The 15,788-nt window shown below is 35.0% G+C and overlaps 1 protein-coding gene across 3 annotated transcripts in view; it reads right to left on the minus strand.

Annotated features, from left to right (window-relative positions):
• Nucleotides 1-15,788, minus strand: part of DMD (dystrophin) — a 1,854,428-nt gene that overhangs the window by 722,437 nt on the left and 1,116,203 nt on the right. For all 3 annotated transcript variants that reach the window (XM_031673322.2, XM_072956638.1, XM_072956633.1), the window contains one exon: nt 7,336-7,511. In XM_031673322.2, coding sequence (XP_031529182.2) covers nt 7,336-7,511 — 176 coding nt within the window. The remainder of the gene's footprint in view (nt 1-7,335; nt 7,512-15,788) is intronic.

Below are 15,788 nucleotides of genomic sequence, written 5' to 3' on the forward strand. Positions count from 1 at the left end.
ATAAAGGAAATTTAATGCAAAAAAATAAACGGTTTTTGCAAAAGCTGAAGGACACAATACTTCAGGTCATTTTATGCTTGAGATACAAGCTGAAATAGTAGAAATGATGGATAACATGGTTGCAAAGACAGGTCAGAAGAGATTCTGTGTCCTATTCACTTGCTACTAAGTGTGGCCAGCTAATGGGGATGGGCTTAGTAAGAGAGAGGTTGGTAGGCAGAAACTGGAAAGTGCATCCTAGAGAATACTAAAGGTGAAAGCTAAGATAAGTAATGCAAAATCGGATCTAGATTAACGATGCTAGGGTCAGACTATTTGAGTTTATATCCTGGTTCAAATACTTGCTAGTTATGTGATCTTGAGAAAATAACTTCAGCAGTCTATACTCTAGTTGCCCTTCCACAGAAATGGAAAGAAGAACAGAGTTGTTATGAAGAATATATGAGCTACGTAAAGCAGCTGGAAACACGTCTGGCAATATTAAGTGTTGTCAACACCACCATCACCATTATCATTGCTTAAGGGTCTATATAAAGTATTATGAAGTCAAATGTCTACGGGAAAGCAATTAATATAAATGACTGAGATGGGACAAGTGTGGTAAACTGAAGAGAAAGCTTGCTTGCCGAAACCAGTGCTTCTCAAACTTTAAGGTGCACATGAATCACTTATGAATCTTGTTAAAATGCTGACTATGATTTATTAGATTCTGCATTTCTTAGCAACTCCCAGGTGATATCTGTGCTCTGGTCCAGAGACCACACTCTGAACAGCAAGAGTCTGAAACATCTGTTACTTAGTTGGGGCTGATGATGCCTTGAGAGAACGTGGGAATGAGTGTCTGAGTAGCCAGATCTAAGTTTTCAAAGGGAGACAGAAATTCTTACTTCTTTTTAATATGAAGCCTCTCAATTTTTAAATGTTGGTAGTTATTTAATAACAGTGTCTATATGAAAACACCATGCCTGCGCTTTCCAAGCTGGATGCAGCCTGTGGACACTGGTCTGCAAACTCTGGGCTGATGAAGAAAGTCAGAGTCAAAACCAGTGATAAGAAACTAGGGAAGTTCAAGTATAGAACAAGGAGGGTGAGTGCGAATATGTGAGAAGGCTATTAGCACTGGTTTACATGGATATGTTTGGTACATACAACGTCAAGAGACTTGTGAATTATAATAAAATTCGGGGTTTTCATTTTGTAGAAATTAAGTGATGTATGAAGGCTATTTTGTTACGGGAGTCTCAATTAGTGCGAAGCCAAAATTAAAGACGACTTAAGAGAAAACTGTTGTCTTATAAAGGGTGCATAGAGTAATATGAATTGCTAATGGAGGTTTTCAAGAAGAGGTCCTACTAGGCCTACTTTAATGAATTAGATAAGGCTCATTTCTAATTAACAGCATCCATTAGCATGCAAACAATGAGCTAAGGTCTTTAAAAAACAATTTCTTCCCTTAAGTACATTCAGGAATGCCTCCCATTAGCTTATTTACACCATTAATTTGCCTGGCAAACTAGCATAGATTGTACACAGGTAAATTGTGGTTCAAAAATTCAGAAGTAAAGGCAATGAAATGAGTAAGAAGTTACTGATTTTACTTCAAGTCTTACACAACAAGAGCTTTTTAGTATGCTTAGCCTTACTTTGAATGTTGACATATTCTGACAGAGATTTTTGCACCCTTGCAAAAATACCATGAAATCATTTTTTCTTCTAGTACTGCTTGCCAGAAAAGTGCTAGTATTCCTTTGAAAAGGTGTTACTAACCAGATCTCAATTTCTATATAACATTCTCCAGTGAAAGAAATCAGAGACCCTTGGAGGATGATTGATTCCAAACCTGGGGCAGGAAAAGTACAAGGTAAGCCCTGGGATATTTAAGCAGGAAGCTTGAACGAGCTCCCACTAGTTAAACTGGGTAAAAGTGAGCATCAACAAGAATGGTAACTAACTCATTTTAACATATTGAACAAATACAAATCCGTAAGTCCATACTGACATCAAAGGGACAGAAAGGAAAACGTTTTCTTTTTTAATAGAAGAAATCAGCTTTTAGGATCATGTCAGAATTAGGAAAATCATAATTTTGCATCCACAGTTTAACAATTCAGTTAGAAAGGATCATCAGTGGATATTAAGGCCATTAGATGACTTACAAATTTGTAATAAAAATATATTATTTTATATTCAAGATTTGATGGTTCCCACCTTAACCTAGTGATCAAACAGCAGCATTTAGAGTGGGAACACCTCACATTATATATCTCCTGATGTGATACAAAGTACATAGCATGGTATATGAAGTATTCTTGCCAAAAACATTTGAATTGTATCTTTTCAAGCCTTATCTACACCCACCTTCCAGTTTACAAGAAACACAGAGAATAGAAGGCAAATTATACCATGAAGGACCAAAATCAGACAAGTCTAGAAAGGTGAAATTTTGTTGAGGATATTGTACTGGACTCTTTCAAATGTCAATATAAGTAAAAAGAAAAAGAAGGTAAGAAGTGCTTTAAAATAAGAGAGACTAAAGAACTGAAGGCGATCAGAATATGCCACCCCCAAATATATCACTTTGGCTTAAGGATGATTTTGAGCTGAAGGCAACTGAGAAACAGCACATGTAGGAAAAGCTCTCTTCCTTCCCTGTTTCTGCCTAAATGAATAACAATTTCCCTTTGTGAAAGTTACTTGTACTCCCCTTTCCCGTACCAGGAATAGGAGATGACTTCTATCACCCGAGATGGCATTGACTTGAATCTGCACAAAGAAATCTTACTGAAATATCCCTTACCTTCCATTAGTTTTCCCATAGATTTACCTTCTCTCAGTCTATCACCCCTAGAAGCCCAAATGTCTCTTCCTTTGTCTTCTCACATCTCTACCATTTATCATTCTTTGTTAAAATGGTATATAAGCTCTTAGACCCAGCACTTCTTTGGGGGTTTTCACTTTTCTATGCAGCTCCTTTTCTATGAAGCCCAAGTATTAAATTTGATGTTACTATTCTATGTGCTACAAAAAATATTAAATCAAATTAAATGTATATGCCTTTTCTATTAATGTGTCCTTTATCAGTTTGACCTGCGGGCTCCAGATACTAAACCTGAGAGTAGAGAAGAACTTTTTTTCCTACCTTAGAGAACCAAATGCAATGCATAAAACAGGATGAAATACTGGTACAAAAAAAAATCTCAAAAAAGATATAAAAGACATGTTTGAACCATTGGATAAATGTGGATATGGACAGGATATTAAACAATAATATGGCATTATTTTAATTTTCTTGGGCATGATAAACAAGCATAGTTATATTTGGCATGTCATTATTCTAAGGAGATGCATACTGAAGTGTTTTGTGGTGAAGTATGAGTGTTTATAATTTACGTGATAATGTAAAAACAAAAAAAGATTTGTATGTGTGTATTATTTCCTATATTAGAGAAAAGCAGATACAGGGGAGGTAGGGAAAAGGCAAAGAAAAACTGTATGTAGTAAAATGTTAACTGCTGAATCTAGAAATTTAGGAAGAGGAAAAGAAGGTACGTGACTGTTCATTAAGCTATTTTTTTCAACTTCTCAATATGCTTGAAATTTTTCACTACAAAATGTGGAGAAGAAAAATTTCAAGCAATATTTTCAATCAGGTAACACTGAAGTTAAAACTGTTATTCCTCAATATGTCAGTACAATTACCTTATCTGTGAAATGGGGGAAGTAATATCACATGTGTCTTAAGAAGAGAGGAGAGAGAAATCTCTTTAGATCATTTTTTATTGCTATGGGCTATAACACGGAGATGCCTCAATTTAGGAATTCCATTTCCCATCGCCGTGCTTCTTTCTTTCATTCAACCTTTTATCAAATGATGTTATTCTAAGTAAAATACACTTTATTATGTTGTCGGCAATCCATTGCTTGAAGGCCTGCCGACCTACATTCCCTTGACTGGAGCATCTCCTGGAATATTCTGGCATACAGTAACGTTTGAGAATGGTGACTATACCATCATAAGTGGTAAAACTATAGCAAACGACAAGGAGGTCCAGGCAGATAAACGAACAGCTGGTTAGAAATAGTATTTTTTGTTTTTGTTCATTTTTTTCTTTTAATATGCTATGGACTCTTTTGGCAATCTGGTAAAGCCTGGGACTCCTTCTCAGAATAATGTTTTTAAATCCAGGATATAAAATACATAGGACTCCAAAGGAAGTCAATTGTATTGAAATGCAGTTAGAAAATAGAAACACAAATTTGTGACACAGTAATACATGCTTGTTCATTGTTAACACATTAATAAGACCTTGCAGTAGATCTCATAACTACTGCAGTTTTGAAGTAGTGATAAGCATGAAACAAAACTGAGATACCTGTAACAACTCTCCTGAGATAAGAAAATATCTATGACTTCACAGATCCTCCTAGCATTACACTGGTTTGTTGTCTATATTCAAAACGGAAGAGGACGCTCAATTTCAGTGAGAGGTTAGTGAAAACAAAGAGGTATTTTCCCCCATTCAAGCTCATGGCACTCTTTGAATTCTATCAGCGGACCAAGGCCTAAGAGTCTTCATTTGCTTTGTTTTAATCTATGATTTCCCTTTATGGCCAATAGATTTTCATTTGCATCTTCTTCGTTTAGCAAAGCCCATTTTGGTGGCTAAGTCATAATTAAACTCATTACTATCATGCTTAAACCTATAGACGTTATCTAGTTCCTCTGCCACACAATTGAGGCAATAGCAAATCTTCTATGTTAAACTGCACAGCTAAGTGACTATATTTTATACTTCATTTACTTCCGACATAGACTAACCTTAATGGACATTCATTGCTATGTGAGAATTTCTGACAATCTTCTCGTATTTCTGATATCTTACATTTTCAAAGAGAAAAGTCCAAAATTTATGGAGCTATAAGGCTCCAAATAGTTTCTACAGACTTTAATTACTTAAATCATATACTTTCTTTCGTGTACACAGACTAATATTAAACATTTCCAACAGCTGCATTTAAAGCCCTCTGCAAACTAAGAATACTGTTGTCAACTTGAATAGTCATATTATTTTTCACCTGTGCAATAAATAACTTCTATTTCCTTCTAACTTCTGCTTGGATTGCACTGAAAACATGTCACTGATTAGTAACAGTTTCATGATTACAGCCCTCCCACAATTCTTGGGTTAACATATTCTTTATAAAATATTATTTTACTTATTTTTACTTTATTTGCTACTGGGTGCTTGGAAATAGCTTTGACTGTATTTGTAGAAATGGCACTTATATTTTATTACTTTTTTACATTTCATAAAATTTAAATGATAGAAAAATCCTGAGGAAGTATGTCACAAAAGTGATCTCAGTGGAAATTTGAATATGCTAACATTTATTTTTAAAATGTAGCATGAAGTAGACAAGTTTAAAAGATGAGTTAAAAAAAAACCTCAAAGAAGCTGATCTTGACTTTTTAAAGAACAAAAGTGCAATATTTAATGTAGGTCAAAATGTTTAAATGGGAGAAGTGTTTCTAATGAGTTACAGCCAAATCCCTGGCTGTAATTAACCTACCGTTTGTGTAATATTTCACAACAGAGTCAGCATATACCACTTTCATATAAGCTTAGAAAGATCTAAAATTTTAGAGCTTATGTGATGAAATAGGCATATTGCCCTATATTCATTTTTAAGTTCTAATTTGCACTTAGAAGTCAATAACATAAAACAAGAATTTAAAAATCCAGGTAAGAAGTTATAGAAAATATTAAAATGCTTTACTCAAATATTATATGAGCAATTTATTTTAAAACACAGAAAAAATGCTTTATATATAATAATGAAAAATAATCCTCCCATCAATTTAATCTACTTTATTAATTCAACATATTTTTATATAATGCTATTCAATTTTTCTTAATATTCTCACTTCTTAACATCTTATTTTAGAGTAGACTGAGTCTAGTTCAGAAGTGACATTATACAGGTTTAAACCTGTTCATAGTGTAAACATACGTGTTGTTTAAATAATGGGATAGTTCTGTGTTTAACAGAAGGATTTCAGTTTGGGGAGAAAAAGTGTATGAGTTTCCCAAGGAAGCAATTTAATTACAAAGTTTGGGTCTTTATTTTATATTATCTATGTATGAACTACAACATTGTCTAAACCAAGATTTAAAACAAAAATGTTTTTAGATGACACTATTATTTTTTAAATTCAGCAAGATGTGTGTGTGTGTGTGTGTAGGTCAACTAATGCATTCATTTTGTACAGTAGTATGAATTATATCTACTCTCTGAACAATGCAACATGAGCAAAGGCGTCCAGAAGAGGTGGGCAAAGACAACGGACCTAATTCGAAAACCTTTCTAATACATCCTCACCAAAGACACTCATCAATGAGTTGTTCTAGCTTTCTGAATATTAAAATTCACCTATTATGTAAATGATAGTTTTATTGCCAAGCTCTTGCTTCCTACCTAAGTTTTCATTGCTTGTAACAATGGTCTCATTTGGTAAATAAAGGCCAAGTCCTCCCTTATGAAACAGGAAATACTAGCAACAACTGGAAGCACAGTAGAAAATCTCGTTTATAAAAATACCTATGCTTTCCAACCACAGCAGCATACGCTTGGCTTTCTGTACTTTCAATGCATTCCAAGGGAACGTTAAATGATGACTAAATTCAACAATAACCTTTCTGAGGTTTTCCTTTCCCCTCTAGAGTTAAACCTTTTCAGCCCAAGTCCCTCTTCAAGAATGTACTAACAAAATATGAAAACGAATATATGTACGTATATGCATGACTGGGACATTGTGCTGTACACCAGAAACTGACACATTGTAACTGACTGTATGTCAATAAAAAAAAATGTACTAACAAATGTCCGGAACTAAAAGGTAAATGAGACTATCATGGTTTTAAGCATCACAAGTCACGTTTGTAGCTGTTAAAAAATCTAGCCAAAGAACAGCCTTTCCTACAAAATTGTCATTTGTGATTTCTCTTCCCATCTTCTTTAAAAAATAATTGAGACTCAGCTTGTTGAAGCTGGAATATACTGAGGACATTCATATTTAAACAATCCTGTGTAATTTTTAAAATGAACTTGAAAATTTAAAACAGTAGAAAAGCACTGCCTATTTAACTGGCAACAGCTACATATTTTAGTATTTGAGAAAAAAAAGTTAATTATTGCTATTGATTAACTTCTGATGAGCTCCTTAACGTTAGTGTTTTTCACCCCAGTTATAATCTTTCACAGTATCTTTTTTTTAAGGGCAGCTAAAATAACTCTGTTAAAATTTTAGAATTCCTACTTTATCTGTCACCCTACCTCCTTTTTCTTTCTGCCAGCTGTTTGCAGACCTCCTGCCACCGCAGATTCAGGCTTCCCAATTTTTCTTGCAGAATACTGGCATCTGTTTTTGAGGACTGCTGAATTATTTCTTCCCCAGTTGCATTCAATACTCTGACAACAGTTTGCCGCTGCCCGATGCCATCCTGGAGTTCCTGTGAGATACCAAAAAGGCAAAACAAAAATGAAGCCCCATGTCCTTTTGTTTGAGAAAAGATTAAACAATGTGCTCCCACATGCAGTTCTACTGGAAGAGAAAGAAATAAAAAACATCCATGTGAAAGTTTCTCTATGAAACTGACATGCCTACATCCAAAGGATACAAGACAGAAAGACACCTTTTTATGTGTAAGTAAAAAAGCACCCTCTCAGTTCAGCTCCAGTTTTTGTATTTGCAAAGCTTGTCAGCTACAGGATGTTATAATGTCCTACAAATCAATTAGTTGGAAACCTTCTCAAGAGCAAATTCGATTTCTTGTCCCCACAAGGATGTTCCATGTTTAATAGTCTATGAAGTGTTGTAAAATTTAAACGTGAAGAAAGTATTTAGATTTCTTTGGGACTGTCGATATGAGAGGTGAAAAAGAACATGGTTTAGCCAGTGTATTTTTGAAAAACCTCTAGAGATATTTTTTAAAAATTCATTACTATGTTAGAAGCAAATAGATTCCAAATTCTGTTTCCATTTATGTAATTTGTATTATAAAACCACATTAAACTGACAATTAATTGCTTTCAGGGGCAGCCCATCAAGAAATCCCTAAGGGACAGTGATAAATTTAAAAATAATCTATAGCCACCAGAACATTTTTATGAGTCATTGATGGTGTCAAGCTTAAATATCTTCTACTTTTTACCCTGGATGAAACTTTAAGGGTAGAGTGTCAGAAAAATAGTTTTATTCAAAAAGACTGTTACATCCAAATAGGCATAAAAACAAAAATGCTTTTTACTGTTAAATACAAATGGCACTCTACACTTTATTACAAAAGATAATCTAGAATTTGTGAAGCAATTAAAATAACACACTACTAAATCTGAAGTTTAGAAAATGAAATAATATGAGAACTTGAGATATGTATCATATTTAAATCTAAAAGACTCACAAATCCGTATGTATGGATGGGATAAAGTCAGTACACAGAACACTTTCCTGATACGTGTGATTCTAGTCATCTGATACTCTTATCTTCCCCTGCTCCAATGCCAAGTACATAGCAAACTCCAGGACGCACTTTCCAAATAAATGAAAGAAAGCATTTCTTCTGAGGCTGGTTGAAGCTCCCTTAGACTCTCACTCCACATAAATTTCTTGGGTTTCTGTTTGTTTGTTTGTTTGTTTGTTTACTACTTTCATGTATTATTTTGAATACTGAATGTTTGGTAGTATAACCTCAGCAGTTCAAAGACTCAACACATCAGCAACAAGGTAACAGATCATTATTCTAGGGACACAGTACCTCACAGTGTCCCTATTTATAAGCTTTTCTGACCATACTCTCTTAAATATGCATGAAATGTGCCCTAATAAAGATGTGACACTTCCTTGCAATTAGCTGACTTTGTTCCATTAGTTACATCTCCCTCTTTAGCACCCGTTCAGATTGGTGTTGCATGTGACAGTCATTGCTTAGTAACAGGTACATCCATTCATAACAAATTGTGTCTATATTCGCACTATACCATAAATTCCTTGAGGTCAGAGATTGTATCCTATCCCCAGTCATGTCCCTAATGCTTACTGCAACTTCAGGTGCATGAGAGGTTTCAAGTATCAGGTGAATGAATACATGAATCTATGAATGCAAGAAGTGGGGAGGAGAGGAAGGAGGGGGGAGATCCCATCACTGCCATGGTATTATTAGTATTAATGCTTATCACTAGACCTCCTAGAGATTTAAAGAGGTACAGTTTTCTAGGTTTTAGGCATGTATAATCCAGCTGAGAAGATCAGACATATTTGTGAAGGATAGTTCATTATACTATATACAGTAGGATACAGAAAGCAGGGTGCTCCCTAAGTGACAGATTAAAAGAGGGATTATCTCAGTGAAAGGATGAAGAGGAGAGCTCTCTGGGGGAATTTGGAATTTAAAGAATGAGTAGGTCTTAGGGACATGGAGGGTTGGGGGGTGAGGGAATGGCAGAAGGCAAGATCTATAGTGAGCAAATGTAATCTGATCAGGAATATACATTTGGGCTCTATGTCACTGTAAGACAGTGGGAGTTTAGGGAGAAGTGTGACTCTGTGTATACTGGGCCTGGGCAGAGAGGACTACACCTTGTATTAAGGAGTTTGCCATTCCTTGGAGGGCAACAGAAAATGACTTAAGTATAGGAGTGTCAGAGATAGAGCTGTGTTCCCAGGTAATTCTGAGGTAGAGTTTAGGCTAATGTTAAGGCAGGGACACAGGTAGGACAGCTAGGGATCGAGTCTGGGAGATAAGTATTGGGGTTAAAACTAGAGTTTTGATAATGTGACAGAAAGAACGACTAGAGGTAATAAGAACTGTTAAGGCAGAATCAACAGGCTTTGGGAACTAGCTGGACCACACAATCAAGAATGACTACTGAAATGGGGAAATCTTGGCCTGAAACACAGAAGTCAGGGAAGCAGTAAGAGGAGAAAGATGATGACTCGTATTCGTATCCCAGATGGTGTCCAATACCCACAACTGTTAGAAATACTTTCTAAAAATTCATGGAACACCTATTAGATGTGTGCTATACCAGTGCATCTCTAAACTGCACAAGAATCTCCTGGAAATCTCGTCAAACTGCTGACCATGATTCAGTGGGTCTGTAGAGGACCAGAATTTCTCTACCTCCAACAGGCTTCAGGGGGACGCTGATATCCTTGGTCCGGGAACAATACACTGAGAAATAGGATGACAGAGTAAATGCTTTCTGAATCTTTATTAAGTAACCAAAGAATTTTTGTTGCTGGTTTATAATGCTATAAACTAAAGGTGCTTCAGAATTTTGACCTCAGCCCCTTTGCTTTTTATTTTTGATCTCGGGCCTTCTACTTCATGGCTGATGGTTACAGTGACTTTTACAACCCAATTGTAGAATCAACAAAGGTTTTATTATAAGAGATGGGACTGAGTAGCTAAGAATGAAGCAGTAATTTATAATTGTTAGATCTAAATCTCATTTATAGAGAGTCCCAAATCAGGGCCTCCAGATTTTTTAATTTTGTAAAAGAAGAGCTCATTAAATAGTCTACTGCATTTGTGTGAAAAGATTTTGTAATCAAGAGAAGTATTTACAATGTATGATCTACTTGAGGAGAGTTGTCCAAAATAAAGCATTAAGACAGCAAAATGATGGATCAAAATAGGAAGCAATAACTTGTACATGCTGTTTTACAGTTAGCCTCTAAGCCCAAAGATAAAATTTGATTTACAAGATTAAATGGAAAACCTCAATCAACTTTATTCACTTAGTGAAAAACAAATTAATTTTAATTCTATAGCTTCTAACTATTTTAAGTACAAAATTACTCATTCTTAGTGAAATTTGCAAGCTTTGATATCACATTAATGTTCTGTAGTCATAGGCATCCTTATCTATATCTTTGGCAATTAACATCTAGTCTTAGTTCTAGACAGAAAAAAATCATAATTAAATTTACTGGATTATTCATTATGGTTAGACAGCTTGTTGTGTTTTGATTCTAATATTAAAGCATCATTCTTAATAAGGACTGCATCTTAAGACACTCCTAGAAAACTTTTTAAAAATAGAAAAGCCCAGAATTCTACCATCAGCCAACTGAGTCAGAATCTCTGGGTGTAAGGGAACAAAGGTGTACAAACAGATACACTATAAAAGAAAAGGGATAGGCAGGAATTACACAGAGCAGACAAATGAGCAGGAGGGACATATTTTAGAGTTACTGAATTCTTCTCAACTTCCTGTATGCTTTCTACATTGAGAAATGTTCCTAAATTATAGAAAATAAGACACATATCTAACTCCTTCAAGTCTGGTCAAATTGGGGAAAGAGAAGAGGAATTACAAGCAAGCAAGGAATGATTGCATTTTTATATAGCAAAAAATATAAGACAAAGAAACTAGTACATTTTATATGAAAACATTGCATAAATTTAAAAAAGCGTATTTGCAAAAATTTCCTAAACTGTATGAAAACACAATAAATGGAAAATAAAATGTGACAAATGAAGACAAAGGATAAGCTAAGAAGCAGTTATGGGAAATTGTACAATGACAAATTGGATAAGCTATGTAGGAGATAAAGAATTGGCAAAGTATCACAAACTGGGCAGAATAGGAAAATAGAAGAGCTAAAAAGTGATTGGGAAAAAAGATGAAGACTGAGGGAAACAGAAGCGAAAAAAAGAAAACACAAACCTTCAATGAACAAGTAGGTTTGTCAAAAACCCAATCTTGTGATTTCTTATAATTTTGTTAACGTTTTATTTTGAGACAGAGTCATCATTGGCTCACTTTACTCACTGGTCAAGTGAGAATATGTAATAATATGAAGCCTCTAGAGACTTGTGAAACTGCCAGGTAGAAGTTTATGGTGTAATTTCATAAAACTCTGATGCATTATCTTTTCCCTACTGCTTTACTCTTTCTGTCCTGCTTAAGATCACTGCCATTGTTCCTCTCTGTCCCTAGAATTCAAGTAAGAGTATGAAAAAATGTTTCTGGTCCTTTTCTCAAATATAAATTAGACAAATTTGCCTCTCATGTTAATTCTTAGACTATATAGTCACAACTACCCTCAGAGGTTTTAACATGTCCAGAAATTATCTTTCAACTCTTATCAGATGATGAATGTTTGTAATGAAGCAACACAAATGGGCAAATAAATACTCAAGGAAAATAGCAGGCTCAGCAACAAGACACGTTCAACCTAGCTCATTCCTGCAAGAGCATCTCATGAGGATAGTCACAGGGATTTAAAGATGGCTAAAATTTGAGAAATCCAGCAGTTAAAGAGGTAGAGAGAGGCAAGAGTGAAAAAAAAATAGGAAGGATGGGAAAAAACGTGGAAAATGGCTTTTTCTTTCTTTTCTTTTCTTTTTTTTTTTTTTTGTAAAGAATGAAAGTGGCTGGAATCAAGAATCAAGGTTGAGAGCCCAGAATGAGGAGATCAAGACTGATACCTACCTATTAACTACAAGCCCAAATACAAGGAAAAGTCTGAGGGGTCTCTAAGCCTTTGTATTCTGCTCTACTACTGCTCCCTATTTTCTATTTTGTTTGCTTGTTTTTGGATTTTTTTAAATAGACTTAATTCTTCTAGAGCAGTTTCAGGTTCACAGCAGAATTGAGCAGAAAATACAGAGTTCCCACATAGCCCTCCCCACCCACACATACATGCTCCCCTACCCTCAGCATCCCTCATCAGTGTGGCATATTTGGTACAATCGACAAACCAACATGGGCACATTATTATCAACCAAAGTCCATAGTTTACATTAGGGTTCACTCTTGATGTTGTACATTCTATGGGTTTTGACAAATGTGTAATGACACGTAGCCACCACTATAATACCATAGAGAATAATTTCATTGACCTAAAAAATCCCTTGTGCTCCATCTATTCATTCCTCCCTCCCTCTCCCCAAACCCCTGGAAACCACAATCTATTTATTGTTTCTGTAGCTGTGCCTTTTCCAGAATGGCATTTGGTTGGAATCGTACAGTTTGTAGCCTTTTCTGACTGGCTTCTTTCATTTAGTAACATGTCTTTTAAGTTTCTTCCATGTCTTTCATGGCTTGGTAGCTCGTTTTTTTTTTCACTGCACAAATATTTTTTTAATTTTACCTATACGTACTATTCATTGTTTCTAAGAACGTTTAGAGTTTTAGCTTTTTAAACTTACATAGTTATCAAAGGACTAAAGCCAACCACAAAATAAGAATTAATTCATAAAGATACATACACCTAGCTATTAACAGCAACATTATTTATAATTGCCAAGATATGGAAGCATTCTAAGTGCACATCAATAGTTGAATAGATAATGAAGATGCAGCATATATATATATTATATATACATAATATATATATATATATATATATATATATATATATATGTAATCATATACAACTCACCCATAAGAAAGAAGGATACTTTGCCATTTGAGGCCCTTCATTCACTTTTTTTCACTTCTAAAACCAGAATTTTATAACCAGCATAAACATTTCCATTAAATCAAAAACAACAAAATACCTAGAAATAAACCTAACCAAGGTTACTTATACTCCAAAAGCCGAAATGACACAAAGAAATGGAAAGATTTCTTGTGCTCTTGGATTGGAAGAATCAACACTATCAAAATGGTCACTCCTACCCAAAGCGATCCACAGATCCAACACAAACCCCATCAAAATACTCTCGACATTCCTCACAGAACTAGAACACACAATTCCAAAGTGTATAAGGAACCACAAAATACCCCAAACAGCCAAACCAATCTTTGTAGGTTTTTTTTTATCTTTCTTTTTATTCTCTTTTCTTATGGTTTAATGACTAGAGGACGTCCTTTAACATTAGTTGTAAAGCTGGTTTGGTGGTGCTAAATTCTTTTAGCTTTTGTTTATCTGTGAAGCTTTTGATTTCTCCATCAAGTCTGAATGAGACCCTCGCTGGATACAGTATTCTTGGTTGTAAGTTTCCCCCTTGCATCACTTTAAATATATCATGCCGCTCCCTTCTGGACTGTAGAGTTTCTGCTGAAAAATCAGCTGATAATCTTATGGAGTTCCCTTTATGTTATTCATTGCTTTTGTCTTGTTAATTTTAATATTTTCTCCTTATCCTTAATTGCTGTCAATTTGATAACTATGTGCCTTGGTGCCTTCCTCTTTGGGTTGATCCTGTGTGGTACTCTCTGTGCTTCCAGGACTTGGGTGACTGTTCCTTTCCCTAGTTGGGGAAGGTTTCAGTGATTATCTCTCCAAAATTTTTCTCAGGTCCTTTCTCTCTCTTATCTTTCTGGGACCCCTATAATGCGAATATTAGAACATTTCATGTTGTCCCAGAGTTCTGTTATACTATCCTCATTCCTTTTTATTCTTTTTTGTGTTTTCTGTTCTGAAGTAGTGATTTCTACTAATCTGTCTCTTAGCTCACTGATCCGTTCTTCTCCCTCATTAAGTCTGTTCTTGGTTCCTTCTAGTGTGTTACTCATTTCAGTGATTTTGTTCTTCAACTCTGTTTCGGTTTTTTATTTTTTAATATTTTCCAACTCTTGCTAAAGACTTCCCTCTGTGCATCTATACTCTTGAGTGCTCTGAACATCTTCACCATCATTACTTTAAACTCTTTCTCAGATAAATTGCCTAACTCCTCATCACTTATTTCTTCTTCTGGGATTTTATCTTGTGCCTTGGCCTGGAAGATATTCCGTTGCTGCCTCATACTGTCTATCTTTCTATGTGCTTGTGGATTCCTTCCACAGGCTTTGGGATTATTGTTTTCTTATTTGATACTGCTCCCTATTTTCAACCTGAACTCCAAATCCAAGTAAAAGTGAATGGCTTTCTACTTCCTCAACTGTACTAAGTGTTGCAGGTCAAACACATTACTCATCTGTAATGCTCAGCTAAATTTTCCCTCTTCTTTTGGGCCCATTAAGAGCCCAGAGAGAGCTAAGTGCCTGTCTTTTGTATAGGTATTTATAAAATATTTGTATTTAGTGTCATTCATTGGTAGCATTTATTTTGTATTAGACTTTGCAGCTGAGTATTAAGTAATATTGAAGGAGATTTTTTCTTCTTTTGACCATAAAATGTCTCCAAATTTGAACTGTATCTCAGATTCAACTTTTATGTAAGGACCAACAGATCTTTTATTTGGGATTTGCCAACTAAATGAAATCAAAGAGGAGCAACTATCATAAATGATCAGTCAAAAATAAAATGCACCTTTTTAGCCTATTATTTCTCTTAGTCTCATTTGTTTTGCCTTTCAGTAAACATTCACTGTGTCACACTAATAATAATGTTGAAACCATATGCATGTTTTTGTTAGTTTGCTACAGGAATTGAAGGCAGGAGGGGGTCTTGTTAGATTTCATCTAGTACTCTTTTTCCTGTGTGGTGTAATAGTAGATATGTTCGTTGGTATAATTCCCCATCTGCTCCTGATAATGGTTGCTATAAAAGAATAATGAGAATTACCCTTAAAACTAGAATTAGACTGTTCCTTTTCCAAAGCAAACACCCTGCCAACGAACTAAAGGAAAATTATGTACAGTAGCAATTTATTTTAATGAGACATTTACCTAATATCAAATCACAATGAAATTTCCTTCGTATGTGTTTATCTTATCCACATCAGTGATACATACATTCATTATAATCACTGCTGTTAATGTGCATACCAAATGAATTCGTCAAAAAGTGCTTTAAGTACTACATGCTTTATGAGAATATCTCGGGCTTT

This window comes from Vicugna pacos, chromosome X (genome assembly GCF_048564905.1).
Source record: "Vicugna pacos chromosome X, VicPac4, whole genome shotgun sequence".
Taxonomy (NCBI): domain Eukaryota; kingdom Metazoa; phylum Chordata; class Mammalia; order Artiodactyla; family Camelidae; genus Vicugna; species Vicugna pacos.